This window comes from Rutidosis leptorrhynchoides, chromosome 11 (genome assembly GCF_046630445.1).
Source record: "Rutidosis leptorrhynchoides isolate AG116_Rl617_1_P2 chromosome 11, CSIRO_AGI_Rlap_v1, whole genome shotgun sequence".
NCBI classification, from domain to species: domain Eukaryota; kingdom Viridiplantae; phylum Streptophyta; class Magnoliopsida; order Asterales; family Asteraceae; genus Rutidosis; species Rutidosis leptorrhynchoides.
The window spans coordinates 72,825,706-72,841,903 of record NC_092343.1 but is presented as its reverse complement, the minus strand read 5'-3'; the positions used below and the strand labels follow the sequence as shown (position 1 = coordinate 72,841,903).

At 33.2% G+C, this 16,198-nt stretch overlaps 1 protein-coding gene across 1 annotated transcript; it reads right to left on the bottom strand.

The window, feature by feature from the left end:
• Positions 1–1,359: 1,359 nt before the first annotated feature.
• On the bottom strand, positions 1,360–3,042 carry LOC139876911 (uncharacterized). Its single transcript, XM_071864312.1, has one exon. It carries the CDS (start codon positions 2,942–2,944, stop codon positions 1,559–1,561), a length of 1,386 nt encoding a protein of 461 aa, XP_071720413.1. The 5' UTR covers positions 2,945–3,042; the 3' UTR covers positions 1,360–1,558.
• Positions 3,043–16,198: the final 13,156 nt, after the last annotated feature.

The following is a 16,198-nucleotide window of genomic DNA, read 5'->3' as shown; positions in this document are numbered from 1 at the left end:
TTTGAGAAAATATAAGAATTTAGATAGTGAAAGAAAGGAGGTAAGGGGTTTCATAGAAGGGAGAGTGGTGATGGAAGGTGGATGGAGAGTGGTGATGGAAGGTGGATTAAAGATTGAATGATGTGGCACTCATTAGGTCGATTCGTACATTACGAGTATTAAATTTAAATCTACACCACCACGTACATTTTAAAATGTTGTATCATATACCATTATAAAACATGTTGGGTGGTGTATGAAACATTAATGGTGAACAAGTTGCCATTGTTCCCATAATTAGTACTACGTAGTATATAGGTAAGAATATATCTTTTCCATTTGGAGCATCCCGCTAACATTAATGGTGTAATACGTAGTTATGGACAACATGGATGGTGTTCAAAAAGGATCCGATGTTGATTCTAGCATCCCGTCTTCCGATTTTGAGCTATCTAAGAAGCAAAAAAAAAAAAATACTACTAAAGAAAGAAAGAAAAAGTTGGTCCAAGGCGCAGAAATAAAGGCTGTTTGCGAGTTCATCAAAGATGCTTGAGGTTTTTGTTCATGGTTAGATGGTTTATAATCTTCCGTTATGTCGGTTAGATGGTTTATAATCTTCCGTTTTTGTTCATCTCTTAGCGTCAATTTTTGCACGTTGGTCTTTCTAGCCTTGTTTTGATATAATGTACTCCGCAATTGATGTGAGCTCAGGTTGATCATATCGTATTTTGGTTAGCTCGGATGTTGGGTTTGTAGGTTTTTAGGAGGTTTCTTTTTTTGGTGAACCTTCTTTCGTTATAAAGTAAATTCGTTTTTGCGCCAAAAAAAGATTATATCTTTTCCTAAGAATCCTAAGAATATTCTTAGGAGTTGAAAATGATATTTTGTAAAACTACTCAATAAGAGTGAACACTAAACAGTAAACATAGGCTAGTTTAAATGGGTCAGGACTGGGTTGTTTTTGACCCATATCATGGATCTGTCTGCCCTAGCCTTGTTCACCCCTACTGTCAACATGGACATATGGTTTGTTGAAAAATGGACAATGGCAAGGTGTGATTTCAAATAAACAGAATCACAAAGATCTTTCTCAATTTATAATCTTATAGTTTTACATTCACTTAATGGCATAATACAGTACTATCTTAACCTATCTTAACCGCAAACACAAGGTTAGTTACCTCGTTTTAGTCTAAAAGCACCTAAAATGAACATAAGGGACAACACAGATAAGTTTCTAATTAAATAAAAGAATATGATTCTATCAGTAGATTATAGGAACAACAGGTTGAAACTAGATAGATATGTACACACGAGCAAAGACGCACACAATATATTGGACTAGAATTTCATCAGAGTTAGTTGATGAATGATGAATTAACATCAACAGCAATAGTGGCAACACATGAAATTATTATTATTATGAACAAGAATTGACTGAGATTCACATAAGAATGCCTGCTTTCAAAAATGACAGGAAATACAACTAAAAGACAGAAAAAAAATTACAGCAAATCTATAGTGAAAACACGTAAACATGATTAAATACACCTTGTGTGATTGTAGTATTTGTTATGCATCACTTATTACCTGATTTTGCAGTATGAACATCATCTTCATCTTCAATATCCCAACTCAAATCCTCCTCATCTGCAGCAGTACTCAACCGCTTACGCAACTCAACTTTGTCACCATGAGACACGTTCTTGTCATCATCGTTCCCAATATCCTCAATTTCATCCCACTCAAGATCTTCATCCTCTTCAACTGAGGGTTGGTCTGATTTTGCCACAATATTATTTTTAATTTCGTGCGACTCCACTTTAGAATCAATCGTTTCATTCGATTTCGGAACTGATTCAGATTTATCAATAGTAGAAACGTATCCATTACCAGATTTCGGTTCCTCTAAATTGCTCTCATCAACACTAACCACATTATTGTTCAACTCTTTTTCCTCGTTAACAGTCTTAGAGCTTAGAGTTTTCGACTCATCAACAAGACTTTCTTTCTTTCCAATGCCCTGCAAATCTTCCCCTTTCGAAGTACTCGACTTTGATTGATCTATTTGTTGTGATTCTTCTTCTTTTTCTTCTTCTTCTTCATCGTCATCATCAACATCCCAACTCAACTCTTCATCATCAACAGACAACGATCGCTTCACAAGCTTAGCTCTCATATCCTCTTGTTGTTCAAGCTTATACACCTTATAAAAGTACCGAAACCAAAACGTTCCATCATCAACCTCATTCGGTACAATTTTGGCATACATTCCACTTAAGCTTCCATTCTCCCCAACCAATTTCTCAATCTCATCCTTCTTATCACCAACAACAAACCCTAACTTCCATTTATTATACTCCTCTACATCCTCAGGATCCTCACAATATGTCCTCACATCACTCTTAATCGCATTCAATTGCATATCAAATCGACTATATCGTCTTGAATTACTATCATTATAATTATAATTATCATTAACACTATAACTACGTTTACCAGATGCATCAGAATCATCAACATCAGAATTAGGAGCAAGTAACACTTCCTTACCTTGAGCAATAATATCCGCCGTTGATTTCAACACGCCGTCGATCGCCGACGTACCGACCTCCGGCAACTCCTTCACAGCACGGCTAGCAACTTCACGAAACAGATCGGATTCCTTACGCAATCCGGTTCCAAATTCCTGCAAATCTCGCCGGTAGGTTTCAAAAACTGATTCGGATCTCGTTGTTAACGTCTTCACCAGATCTCCAAAGCTCCATACACCGCCACCGACGCCGACGCTGCTTCCGTCTTCCGATGAATTAATGTTCGAATTCGAATCGTCATCTTCATCATTTTCGGTTGTTGATTGATGAATTGGCGATTGAATTCGGTGCGAATCGGTATCAGAATTTTCGGAATTAGCTAAGGTTTCGGGATCTGGATCATCAGATAGTATCGATCTGAAGAAATCCATTGACAATTGTTTGAATTAATTGAAATGAGTAGAATTAGGGTTTCCTTTTTTTTATGAAATGTTTCAGGTTAATTTTTTCAGATCATCGTTGTGAAATATCATCCGTTTTTTGATACAACATCACACACAGGTGTAGATAATTAATTTGGGCCTCACTTTATTGGGCTGTTAGCTTCTTAGGGTCCATAATTTTGGCCCGTTTGTATTTTATACTCCAATGCAGTATAGATAAGGGATTATCACCAAAATGCCCTTTTTTAAGCATGTTGACTGACAGCCCTTAAAAAAAAAGTTGACAATTTGCCCTCGCAAGGCGCAAGACACCTTGCGTCCTTGCGACCTTGCGTCTTTGCGACCTTGCGACATTGCGACCTTGCGTTACTTCCAATCTCAACAAACAGCCTTGCGTCCTTGCGTATTGCGTCTTGCGACTTGCGCCTTAGCGTCTTGCGTCTTGCGTCTTATCCCGATAAGATTTCCATGATTTCGTGGATAAGATTTTGTACGATTTCGTGGATAAGATTTTGTACTATTACGGATAACTTTTCCTGGAACTACATATTACCAGCTCCATTTTCACTTCATTTCCTTCATTTCCACATAAATCATATAATTTCAAGCGTCATTAAGGTAACTTTCTTTGTTTTAAATAATGAGTTTTAGTGATAATGAAACCTTTGTTATTCATATATGTTGTGGTGGTTCTTTTCAATTTATTAATAACTTACCTATGTATTTGCCTCTAGATTGTTTTAGAACACGATTAAAACTCCCAGTTGCTCCCCAAAAACCAATTACTCGAAGAATATTGTTAAAAAATGTTCTTAGAAAAATTAATTTGCCACCTAATGCTCCTGTTTCAATGAGATATGTTGTCGATAATCTTGTTTTTGATATTACTGATGATTATGAAGACTTTCATGATTTTCTACAACATGCAATATCAAATGCTCCTATTAATATTTACATTGTAGACAAAGTTACAATGCATCAACTCCCAGAAAACTTACAGTCAGTACAAATCCTACCAATACACAATGTCCATCAAAACCTACCAACACACGATGTCCAACAAAACCTACCAACAAACGAGGAGGGCACAAACCTTCAGACACCCAATTTGGAAGAAGCACGACCTGAAATACCACCTCCAAACACAGAAGAGTTTGATTTCTTCAACTATGGAGTTGAGAACGTATGTAAAATTAAAAAAAATAGATCACCCTTTTGAATCAGTTGTCGCGTCTAGTGCTTCGGAGGAAGAAAATGACAGAGAAGATCAAGATGAAGATGAAGAAGAGGAAGAAAAAAAGGTTGTATTCTGGAATATGCTACTTTTATTGAGTGAGCATGACCAAGAGACTGAATCTACGAGCCAAATAACAACCAGGTATAGAGTATCCGATTTGATTAAAGTTCGACAAACTTTTTTAAACAAGGATGATTTTGTAAACCATCTATACACAAAATGTCTTGAAGAAAACTTCCAAATTAAGCCTGTAAAGTCGAACAAATCTCGATTCACCGCTAAATGCATGTTGCCAAATTGTGAGTGGACATGTAGTGCATACAAAATACGCCACACTGACAACTTCATCGTAAAGAAATTGCATGACGTACACACATGCTCACGTACCCAAATTATGGGAAATAATAAACATGCAACCAAAAAGGTGCTAGGAAGTATTCTGATGGAATCGTTCAAAGCCGCAAATCGAGACTATAACCCAAAAGATATACGTGATGATGTTGGCAACCGTTTTCGGGTGAGCATTTCTTACAATCAAGCATGGAGAGCCAAGTGTCATGCAATAGAGATGCTCCGTGGCAGTATGGATGACTCGTTCCGAATGCTTCCCATTTATCTTCATAACATTAAGATTCATAACCCAGGAAGCATGACAAATGTGGTGACTGACAATGAAAATAGATTCGTGGTGTGTTACATGTCTTTTGGCGCAGTTGTAAGTATCACTCATCCTAAAATTGTTTTATCTTAAACTAATAGCAATCTCATTTGATTTGTTTGCGTGCAGATTCGATCATTTGTCCAAAATGTTCGCCCTATTATCATCGTTGATGGTGCACATTTGAAAGCTGGATACTTGGGTACAAATTTAGTCGCTGTTGCAATGGATGCCAATAACGGAATTTTGCCATTGGCTTATGGAATTGGTGAAGGCGAGACAAACGAGGTTTGGTCATGGTTTTTTGGCAATCTAAGAGATCATTTAGAAAGTTGTGGTATGAGTAATCGTATGTCAGAGATTACCTTTATTTCTGATCGTGCTCCTTCAATAGCACATGGTATTTCAAATGTGTTTCCTGAAGCCTTTAACTCTTTTTGCGCACGTCATCTATTCATGAACATAAAAACGATGTCCAACAAATTCAAATATTTTGAATGGCACTATTGGAAAATGGTTAAGGCTTATCGTTTGTCAGATTTTCAAGATCATGTTAGTGTATTTCAACGAAGATTAAAAGCGTCTCACAAGTATCTAAATGACGTTGGTTTAAACAAATGGTCCAGAAGTCATGCTGATCATGTTAGGTATGCATACCTTACTAGCAACAGTGTAGAGTCTATTAACGCTCTATCCAAACATGCTCGCAAACTACCAGTTTGCATGTTATTGGAATTTTTTCGCGCTTCTATACAGGATTGGTTTTTCAAACATCACAACAAAGCAGTTAGTCTTACTTCAACGGTTACTCCATATGTTGAACGTAAATTAGGTAAGAGGACGAACAAATCAAGAAGATGGCAAGCATTTCCATCGACAAACAATCTAATAGAGGTGCGTGATGGAAGGAAAAACGGCCTCGTTAATCTAGAAGATAGAACATGTACATGTGGGCAATGGAAATTATCAGGCATACCTTGCGGACATGTATTGGCAGCAGCACGACTCTTCGGAGTGGAAGATGTTACATGTTATGTATCACATTGGTTCTTGTCTCAAACTTATATAAATACATATTCCGAACACATCCTTCCTTTGCCCCATCGATCCGAATGGTTCGATCCAGGGCCCAAGATCTTGAAAATCGTAAACCCCCCAATTCAAAAGAAAAGAGCACCTGGACGCCCAAAAAGTACCGATCGGATTCCATCTCAAGGTGAAGAAACTGAAAAGAGAGTAAGAACATGTACTCGTTGCAAGCAAGCAGGTCATAACCGAACAAAATGTAGCGCTTCTTATGACCTAACCGGTGAATCTACTTCTCAGAGGGTTAAAAAAACAGCCTCAAAATCAAAGTCAAAGTCGAAAGAGAAAGTCGAACCTTCGCAAGCTTATCAGTCTCACTTTTTTCAAACGTACGATTTAGACCAGAATTAGGGGACCAGAATTAGTTAGTTCATGTTTTAGTTTGTTTTTTATCAGTCTCAGTTTGTTGTTTATCAGTCTCAGTTTGTTGTTTATGTTTATCAGTCTCAGTTTGTTGTTTAAATTTGTGTTATGGATGGTTTTTATTCAACATAAGGCGCAAGGACGCAAATCCACCTCTTGCATCGGATAACTTAACCAAATGCAAGACGCAAATAATGACCTATATACAGACGCAAGGACGCAAGAAAAACCTTGCGTATGTAATCAAACATACGCAAGCACGCAAACAATATCTTGCGTATGTCATTTAAGGAGACGCAAGGACGCAAACAAGACCTTGCGTATACCATCAATATAATTATATAAGAAAAATTATATAAGTTATCCAATTAATAGACTTTTCTGATTTTGCCCACGTTTCGAATAGCCAAAAGATGCAGCAGAGGGGCAGGATTCGTTTGGTCTCAATATAATTGAGTACTGTTTGGCTCCAATAACCCGGTCGACGTACAAATCCAACTATTACTACGAACCAGAAAATTTTGATGTCTATCAATTTAACCACTTAAAATAAATTTTCGTAATTTTAAGAAATTTAGATAAGAAGTAGAAAAAAATTCTAAGTCCTAAAAACTAGAATGGCGAGAAATAAGAAAGAAAAAGAGCGCGTCGAAAAAGGTCGAAAAAGAAAAGGGTTGAAAAATAAAAGGCGTCGAAAAAGAAAAAAATGACTATAAAACTTTAAAACACTCGACTAACCCAACCTTATTACTATCACTAACTTAAAATTAAAATTGCAAATTGAGATTACTAATTGGAGTGATAATTGATACATAGGTAAAAGGCGTCGAAAAATGAAAGTAATAAAGTAGCGCGTCGAAACTTAAAAATGAACTAAAAACTAAGAATTAAAAGCTGCGTCTAAAAATATTAAAGCTTACAAGTAAAACTATATCCCAAATGGCAATATCTTAAAAAGGTACAAAAACTTAAAAAGGCGTCGCAAAATTCTAAAGCACCTAAATATTAGTCTAAAGAAAAAGCACTTAAGGGATTTTACGGCAAAGCCTAAAATTCTAGAAATAAAAATAACTATGGCAAAAACTATAACTTAACACTAAATATGAGCGAAAAATACAAAAAATTACGCTAAAACAATTAAAAAAATACAAAATATAAAAATTTACTAAAAGTTGTAAAAATTAGAATTTTTATAAAAATATTATTTTTATATTATTTTATAAAAGCATTAATTTTTATATATATTAAAACTAATTATAATTAATTATAACTTAAACTAATTAATATTAATTAAAAACTTAAACTAAATTATAATAATAATAAAACTAATTAGGGTTAAAATAATAATAATAATTAATTACTCCGTATTAAATGCAGATTAGGGTTCTGTCAGGCGCGTCAGGTTAAACTCCGCGAGTCGCGGTACACCTGGCAACAAACTCCGCGAGTCGCGGGGTTTGAAATTTCAGATTAGGTGGGTTCGTTTGACAGGTTTCGTAATTATTTTTTTTTTTCTGTTTTTAATTTAATTAATATATTTATATAAATTTAATAAAACTTATATTTTAAAAACTAAAATAAAAATAGAATACTTTATAATTTTATAAAAATCTTAAAAATAAATTTATATATATATTTTTTTCGATTTATTTTTTTTATATTTTAAATAAAAACAAAATATTTAAATAAGACTTATATTTTTATAAAATAAAAATAAAGAAACTTTATAAAACTTAAAAATTTAACAAACTCTTAAAAATATTTATATTTTTGTTTTCTTTTTATGTTTTCGAATATTTAAAACGTATTTTTACAAAAACGTATTTTTATAAAAGTAAACTAAAAATAAAAATCTTTTTTTTATATTAGCGTTGCGCTTCCGGCTTTTAAGCTAGATTTTAATCCCCGGCAGCGGCGCCAAAAATAATTAATAGTTAAAGCTAAGGGGTATAAAATACTATTAAATTCTAGCAGGAAAAACTATTAAATACGATACAATTTTACATAAGATATTTATTTATTTATAGAATGGATATACTTAAACCTTGCTACAACACTTATAGGCAGTGTACCTAATCATACAGTAGTGTAGTTTTTAGTAAGTCCGGTTCGTTCCTCAGGGAAAAATCTTTTAAACAAAGCTTAACGCTATATTAGTTTTATTTATAAAAATACAAATATATATAAAAGTAATATTATTATTATAAATGGGGGTTTTTTTACCGTTTAATGACCGGTTTGTCGATTTTAAAAACTTTAGTCGCAGTTAAAACCTAATGTAAAATAATAAAAATAAATATAACTTAATTTAAAGCGTAAAGTAAATAACGATAAGGAAATTGCGATAAATAAAAGTGCGATGAAATAAAATACAATAATTAAAAAGTGCGTTAACTAAAAGTGCAATTAAATACAATGACAATAAATAAAAGTGCGATAATTAGAAGTGCAATTAAATATAAAATAAAGAAAATTAAATATGAAATTAAATAATTATGCTTATTTAAGCTTCCGTAATCATGATGTTTGACGTGTTGATTTTAGTTTTATGCCCATGGGTTAATTGTCCTTTGTCCTGGATTATTTAATATGTCCGTCTGGTTTTTGTCCATAACAGTCCATCAGTCATAAATATAAAATGCGAGTATCCTCGTCAAATTATTCTTATACCCGAAGTCAAATATTCCAACTAATTGGGGACTTAAACTGTAACAATATTTTAATACTTTGTTTAATAATTACACCAGGTTATCGACTGCGTGTAACCCAAGGTTTTAATACTTTGTTAACAATTACACCAAGTGTCCTTGTATATAATTTCACCCCTGTTTTAATAATTCTAGTGGCTATTAATCCATTCCCGTGTCCGGTCAAATGAACAATTATTCGTACATATAAATACCCCGCCCATCGTGTCCGATCGAGTGTATATGGTTATTTATAGGGACGTCCAATTGTAAATCTTTATATTAAAATTAACAAACTATCATTTAGTTAAACAAATATAAAGCCCATTAATAGCCCATAGTCTAATTTCCACAAGTGTCGTTCTTTTGTCCAAACCCCAATTATGGTACAAAACCCAATTACCCAATTTTAGTAATTAGCCCAACATCATGATTACTTCGGTATTAAATAAGCATAATAATAACTTAGCTACGAGACATTAAATTAAAAAGGTTGAACATAACTTACAATGATTAAAAATAGCGTAGCGTTACACGGACAGAATTTAGACTTACACCCTTACAACATTCGCTAACATACCCTTATTATTAGGAATTAAAATTAAAATTAAAATTAAAATATAAATTATATATATATATTTACGTATATAGATAGAGAGGATGGATATATGGATATTTAAAACGTCGAATTGCGCTGGCTTTTATAGGCATTTTTGTCCAGGGAGGCTCCGCGAGTCGCGGCCTTTTTGTCCTTCAAACTCCGCAACTCGCGGAGTTTGTTTCTACAGATCATCTCATTTTGGAACCTTTCTTGCCGACAGTTTTAATATATAAATATAATATATATATAATTTATATAATTAATTATATATTATATTATATTTATATACATAGTTAACTTGTAATTTTTAGTCCGTTGCGTCGAGCGTTGAGAGTTGACTCTGGTCCCGGTTCTGGATTTTCGAACGTCCTTGCGTACAATTTAATATCTTGTACTTTGCGTTTTGAATCTTGTACTCTTGTAATTTCGAGACGTTTCTTATCAATAATTGGAACCTCTTTGATTGTATTTTGTACTTTTGAGCTTTTTGGTCGTTTGCGTCTTCAATTCTTCGAATATGTCTTTTGTCTTCACCTTTTATTATTTAAACGAATATCACTTGTAAATAGAACAATTGCAACTAAAAGCTTGTCTTTCTTGAGGAATAATGCTATGAAATATATGTTCGTTTTAAGCATTATCAAATATTCTCACACTTGAGCGTTGCTTGTCCTCAAGCAATATAGTCTTGAAATACTAGAATCACTTCTTTATTCTTCACACTTTGTAAATCAGTGATTTATATACGGCGGTATAAACAATGGTAGTAACGATGTGGTTTACAGTCTCACATGACTTATGAAAATTTAGATCCATTAAGGAAATTGGATCTTTATGAAAATATTTGATCTTTTGAAAATTAAATCTAGCTTTTACCCTAGATAAGTTTTCCGGAATAACCCTTCACCGGTGTTTGCAAATTCTTTTTGTGGGTTTGGTGGGTTTCATATTTGAAATTTTTAGCTCAAAACTTGTGGTTTTGTGTCACCCACTTGCTAACCTTGTATTGGAAAAGCAACACGTACAGTATACTTGCTTCGTATATTACCTTTCGATAAACTACCGTCCGGTTGTAAAGGAAAGCGTTGAATAAGCAACTGTTAAGGCAATGTCCCCTGACATGCTTTTAATTATGGTCTATAACGTGTCGGACGCAATTACTATCCTTTGTAGGAGCAATAGTAAAGCTCACCCTTATAATTTTCCGGTCTGGCACAAGGTCCTGTCTTTGACCATGCTATGCAATCACCGTTCTTACGGTTGACACCCGATTTGGTTCAGGTGACCTAATGAATTCCAGGTGAATTCCTAGAATTTTACGTTCAATGGTAATGAACGCATTGAAAATAGGTTTTCAAAAAACAAATCGGTTTTAATTTGATCAAAATATTTTCTCGTTCAAGCTCGAGTTTAGATATCATTGAATTCCATGAGTTTGTAATTCTCAATCTTTAAGGTCAATCTCAAGGATTGAGTAATATCAGTCTTAAAAGCTGATTTTTGATCTTTTAAGGAGATTATCTTTTCTGGGGATCTGATTCATTAGTCTTATCCAGCTAATTTGCACGATGTCCCCCATTGTACGAGACAGATCCTCTCATGGTTAGGATAAGTCTGACCACTTGGCGACCCTGTTTGATGCTAAGGTCCGTGGATTTCCTACTGATTTTAGAGATGACTTTTCTAGATTTTTCGTCAACCTACAGCTGGTCTGGACGACAACTTCCTGACCTAAATCAAGAAGCGCGTTTCTTTTTCGGAAGACTTTACTTCCTTTTAATGATGGAATTGATTCATCGTGTAGATCCATCTTTCTTACAGTAAATCGGGTAAAACTTTTTAGTTTAGTCCAAAGCAAAAGTATTTTCAGTTATTTTGTTACAGAAATATGTGACATATGTTTAAAATAACTTGGTAAATTTTCCCACACTTGGCTTTTATTTTCCTTTTTATTGTCCTCTTTTCCATTTTAAATGAATTCTAGCATTTTGGTTGTTTCTCAATTTATGTCCTTTCCGAGGTAACAATAATTTCGGTGTTAACACCTAGTTTTATCGTTCATAAATATGTATAAACATGATTTTGAGTTCATTTAATTGAAAATTTTGAAAAATGTTACTAGAATTGGGTAGTCAGTATATAAGACTAGGGCTGTTCTTTGTTATCAGAGAGCACTAGATTCTAATACAACTACTGCGTTACTAGTATTTTTAATGGTAACCAAGTGTTTAAATAAAAAAAATTTTAAAATCCGAAAGAATTTAACCCCTTCCCACACTTAAGATCTTGCAATGCCCTTATTTGCAAGAAATCAGTAACAATTTAAATTTTTGAGGTTGATTAGCGTAGAAAAATGATTAAAGTTTACCAAAGTTTCCAAACATATTGGCGTTTGTTTGTTGGATGATAAATGGTGCACATCATTTGTTCATTCCGTCTTGTTGTTATTTCACATATATTTTGCATCTTGTCGTCAAAAATAGTTGCTTTTGCTGAACTTAATGCCAGTCTTTGAAAATGCGTTGTTTTACCCTGTTGTGTACTTAAGATAAACTGCAAACATATATACATATTTTTGAAGTTTGGTATATTACCCCACATTCTAAAATTATTAAAATCTAATAATAACAGTTAGAAAATTATAAAAACTATTACAATATCAACATAAGTGTTAAATGTAGTAACATTACAAAAATAAAATAAATAAAACTAAATAAACTAGGGTTGATACTGATACCAGTAGGGGTTCCATGCATAACCGTATGTGTTATAGAATGCTTCAGCTGGGTTATAAGTAGGATACGGTGGTTGGATCTCTATAGACCAGGGAGGAAATACGGGCTTTGGAGTAGGAATATAGTTTCTACCTATATGTTGGCAATGTGCTATGATATGGTTTTGATGAACTTGCCAATCTTCAAATGCTCGATGTCTAGCATTTTCATAATCTTGTGAAGCTATAAACCTTTGCATTTCTGTCATTTCATTTCCCCCTCCCACATTACCTGGCTGTTGATTTCTTTCAACCTGTGGATGTCTTCCATTATATGCTACTGCGGCGTTATTTCGCCTCTTCAAAACCTTAGCACCATGATATACATTTAAACCAATTGTATCGTGGGGTTCTGGTTCTTCGATTAATAATCCCCCCCGACTTATATCCTGTGACGATCGCTCCAAATCCATATGGACAATACGTAATTCATTGATTTCATTGCGAGGTATTTGACCTCTATATGATACGTTTTGTAAACATTGCATTCTTTTGAAAAGGCACACCATAAATGAATATTTAAATCAAAGGTTTTCGACATCTGATGATTTCTACATATAGACAATCACTGTAAATAATAGTTTACAATAGTACTTCCATTGACAATGCAGTCAAAATAAGATACATGATGATGATTTGGTGAATGCAACGTTTCCTTGAAAAATATGCCATGTATAACTCCATGCACATAGCTTGTCTAACATATAAGCAAACAGCGGAAGACTTCTAGGGAACCTGAGAATAAACATGCTAACAAGTGTCAACACAAAGGTTGGTGAGTTCATAGTTTTAATGTTTCGTATAATCTGTATATAAAGGTGGATCACAAGATTTCAGTTGTTTCATCCAGAAATGTTTATCAAAATATTCTACAAGATTGAGCACCCTGGTAACTAAACTTAACTATATATAATTTGTACCCTTTGTATAATCATCTTAATAATACACGCAAACCAACGTGTACGCTTCTCAAATAGCATACATCCGTTAAAAGGCTAGTGCTCTAGCTCGGACGGGGATATCAAGCCCTATGGATCCATATACAACTACTCGCGTCCACCAATTCTTATAACTGGCAGTTACTAGTTACCAAAGCTAAGGGATTTTCGGTTCAAACTCAGTGTAGAATTTAGTATGTACTTGTATCCATTGCGTTTAAAATAAAGTGCATGTATTCTCAGCCCAAAAATATAGATTGCAAAAGCAATTAAAAAGGGAGCAAATGAAACTCAAGCATATAAATCTAGTATTTTCAGTATTTATAAACAGTCGCATGTATTCTCAGCCCAAAAATATATTGAGTAAAAGGGATCATATGAAACTCACCTTAGCAGCATATAAAGTCGTTCACCAAAATGCGATCGAAACACGGATTACCAAATAACCGTAGATCTCAACCTAGAGAACATATGTTGGTCAATAAATGTCTATCAAGCTAGGTCAGGTCATAGTGTATCACAATCCTAATGCTCGATATTGACATACAAAAGTTATCCAATGTTGTTTCAAAAAGTCAATTTTGACAATAGTTTAACAAAACGAGACGTACCTTATATAAGGATTCATTTACTCGGTTGGTAATATTCAAAAATCCAATTTATCAATCTCGTAAACAAGTTGTTTAAATCTTAATTGTAGATTCAAAAGCAATTTCAATTAACTTCAATCATAATTAAGTTGCTCACATCTTTTAATCCATTCATCGAAATTATTCGATATCTAAATGAAAAGTTATTGATTTTTCGTCAGCTTTTCAAAAACATGTATATCATATACTTTTTACCAGTAATATATGTATTTAATTCGTGGTACATCATAAACTGTTTAACAAGGAAATTTAGCATACAAGCATGTATAAATATATATACTCGAGCACTAGACATGGATACACAATTATTATATAAAAGATAAAATATAAGTACTTACATATCAATATTGAGATTCAATATTGTAGAAAAGTACGTAGATGTAACGGAGATGATAACACTAGGTTTGACTTGCAAATAATACCCATGAATATTACCCATAACCTCCTTGGCAATAACCCATAATTTCCTTAACTCTGCCCCGCTCGTAAAACCCGTTTTTAAATTACTCGAACAGCACTCCGTCGTAGTATTTTATGTATAATACTAATAATAATAAGATTAATAATAATGTTAATCTTAATATTAATTTTAATAATAATAATAATAATAATAATATAAATATTAATAAAATAAATACAGAGGGAGGTATGTGTGTGTGTCAAATGCCAGAACTCGATCGCGTTTTATAATGTTTCCTGAATCTTGATCCCATGCGATCGCATGGGTAATGTGGGTTAGTGCCATGCGATCGCATGGCCAGCTGTTTGGCACCCAATCTGTTTTGTTTTCATTCTGTCGACATATTTATATATATTATATATAATATATATAATTTAAATAATTAATTATATATTATATTAAATTCGCGTACATAGTTGACTTGTAATTTTCGTTCCGATAAGTCGTACGTCGTCACTCGACTTATGTCCCGGTTTTGATTTTTCGAACGTCCTATCGTATACTGAGAAAACTTGTACTTTACGTTTCGTGAATCGTACCTTTGTCAAAATATAGTCTTAAATCATCCATAAACTATACCACTGTAGCAAAGTTACTTTGCTACAGTAACTTTGCTACAGTGGTATAGTTTATGGATGATTTTTACTAAATTGCTACAGTAACTTTGCTAAAGTTACTGTAGCAAAGTCAATTTTTACTGTAGCAATTCACTGTAGCAAAGTCAATTTCACTGTAGCAAATAGTGATTTTCGAAAACACTGTAGCATTTTGGGTACTGTAGCAATTTGAAAATGTTACTATAGTTTACTAAATAACTTGAAATTATATATATGTATATATCTTTTTAATATACATAAATCAGTTTTTAAATACACATTGGAAGTTATTTATAAATAAATTTTAATAATAAATATTTCAACTTATCATATATATTCAAATAGATATTTAAACCAATAAGTTTAATGTACGGTATCAAATAATTAATACATTGTTACCTTTTCAAGTTATAGTATATATGTATCTATTTACATATAATTGTTCGCGAATCGTCGAAAATAACCGAAGGGTATTTAAATATATAAAAGTAGTTCAAAAATTTTGAGATTCAGTTTTACAGACTTTGCTTATCGTGTCAGAAATGTTAATGATACAAAGATTAAGTTTAAATTTGGTCAGAAATTTTCGGGTCATCACAGTACCTACCCGTTAAAGAAATTTCGTCCCGAAATTTGAGTGAGGTCGTCATGACTAACAATAAAAATGTTTTCATGCCGTATATGTGTTGATAAATAGAGTTTTATCACCGTTAAATAATATGGATAAAATAATTCAATTACTCGAAGCGTATGAGGGAAGTTATCGTAATAAAGTGAAATGAAAGAATAGAGATCGTCTTAGCTTTTGACGTAGTTACGATTGATTTCCGGAATTTAAGGAATAGAAAATCTTCATAATATAAATAAGATTTGATTCTTCGGAATTTGTGGAAATTAGGATTTTCTTTGATTAAATGCGTAATCCGCCTTGATTGTTATGTCTGATATTTCGCTATAAATTGACCTCTTCCGTTTCATTTATTTTCACCACTCCTATAATCTTCTTTCTTATTTCATACATCCCAATAGATTGTGAAAATACTTAATCCAGTTCTGATTCTTGATATTTTCCTGGCTATCGTATCCTTCATTCTTCTTTTTCATCTGCCACCAGAGGAAGTTATTTTCTTCTACTATTACCTTGGGGTTATAGTGTTTTTCATTCTCCCGTGTCTTTATATTGCTATACGCAT

What these genes read in the sequence shown, in the direction of transcription:
- LOC139876911 (XM_071864312.1), bottom strand. Translation starts at nt 2,944, where the DNA reads ATGGATTTCTTCAGATCGATACTATCTGATGATCCAGATCCCGAAACC.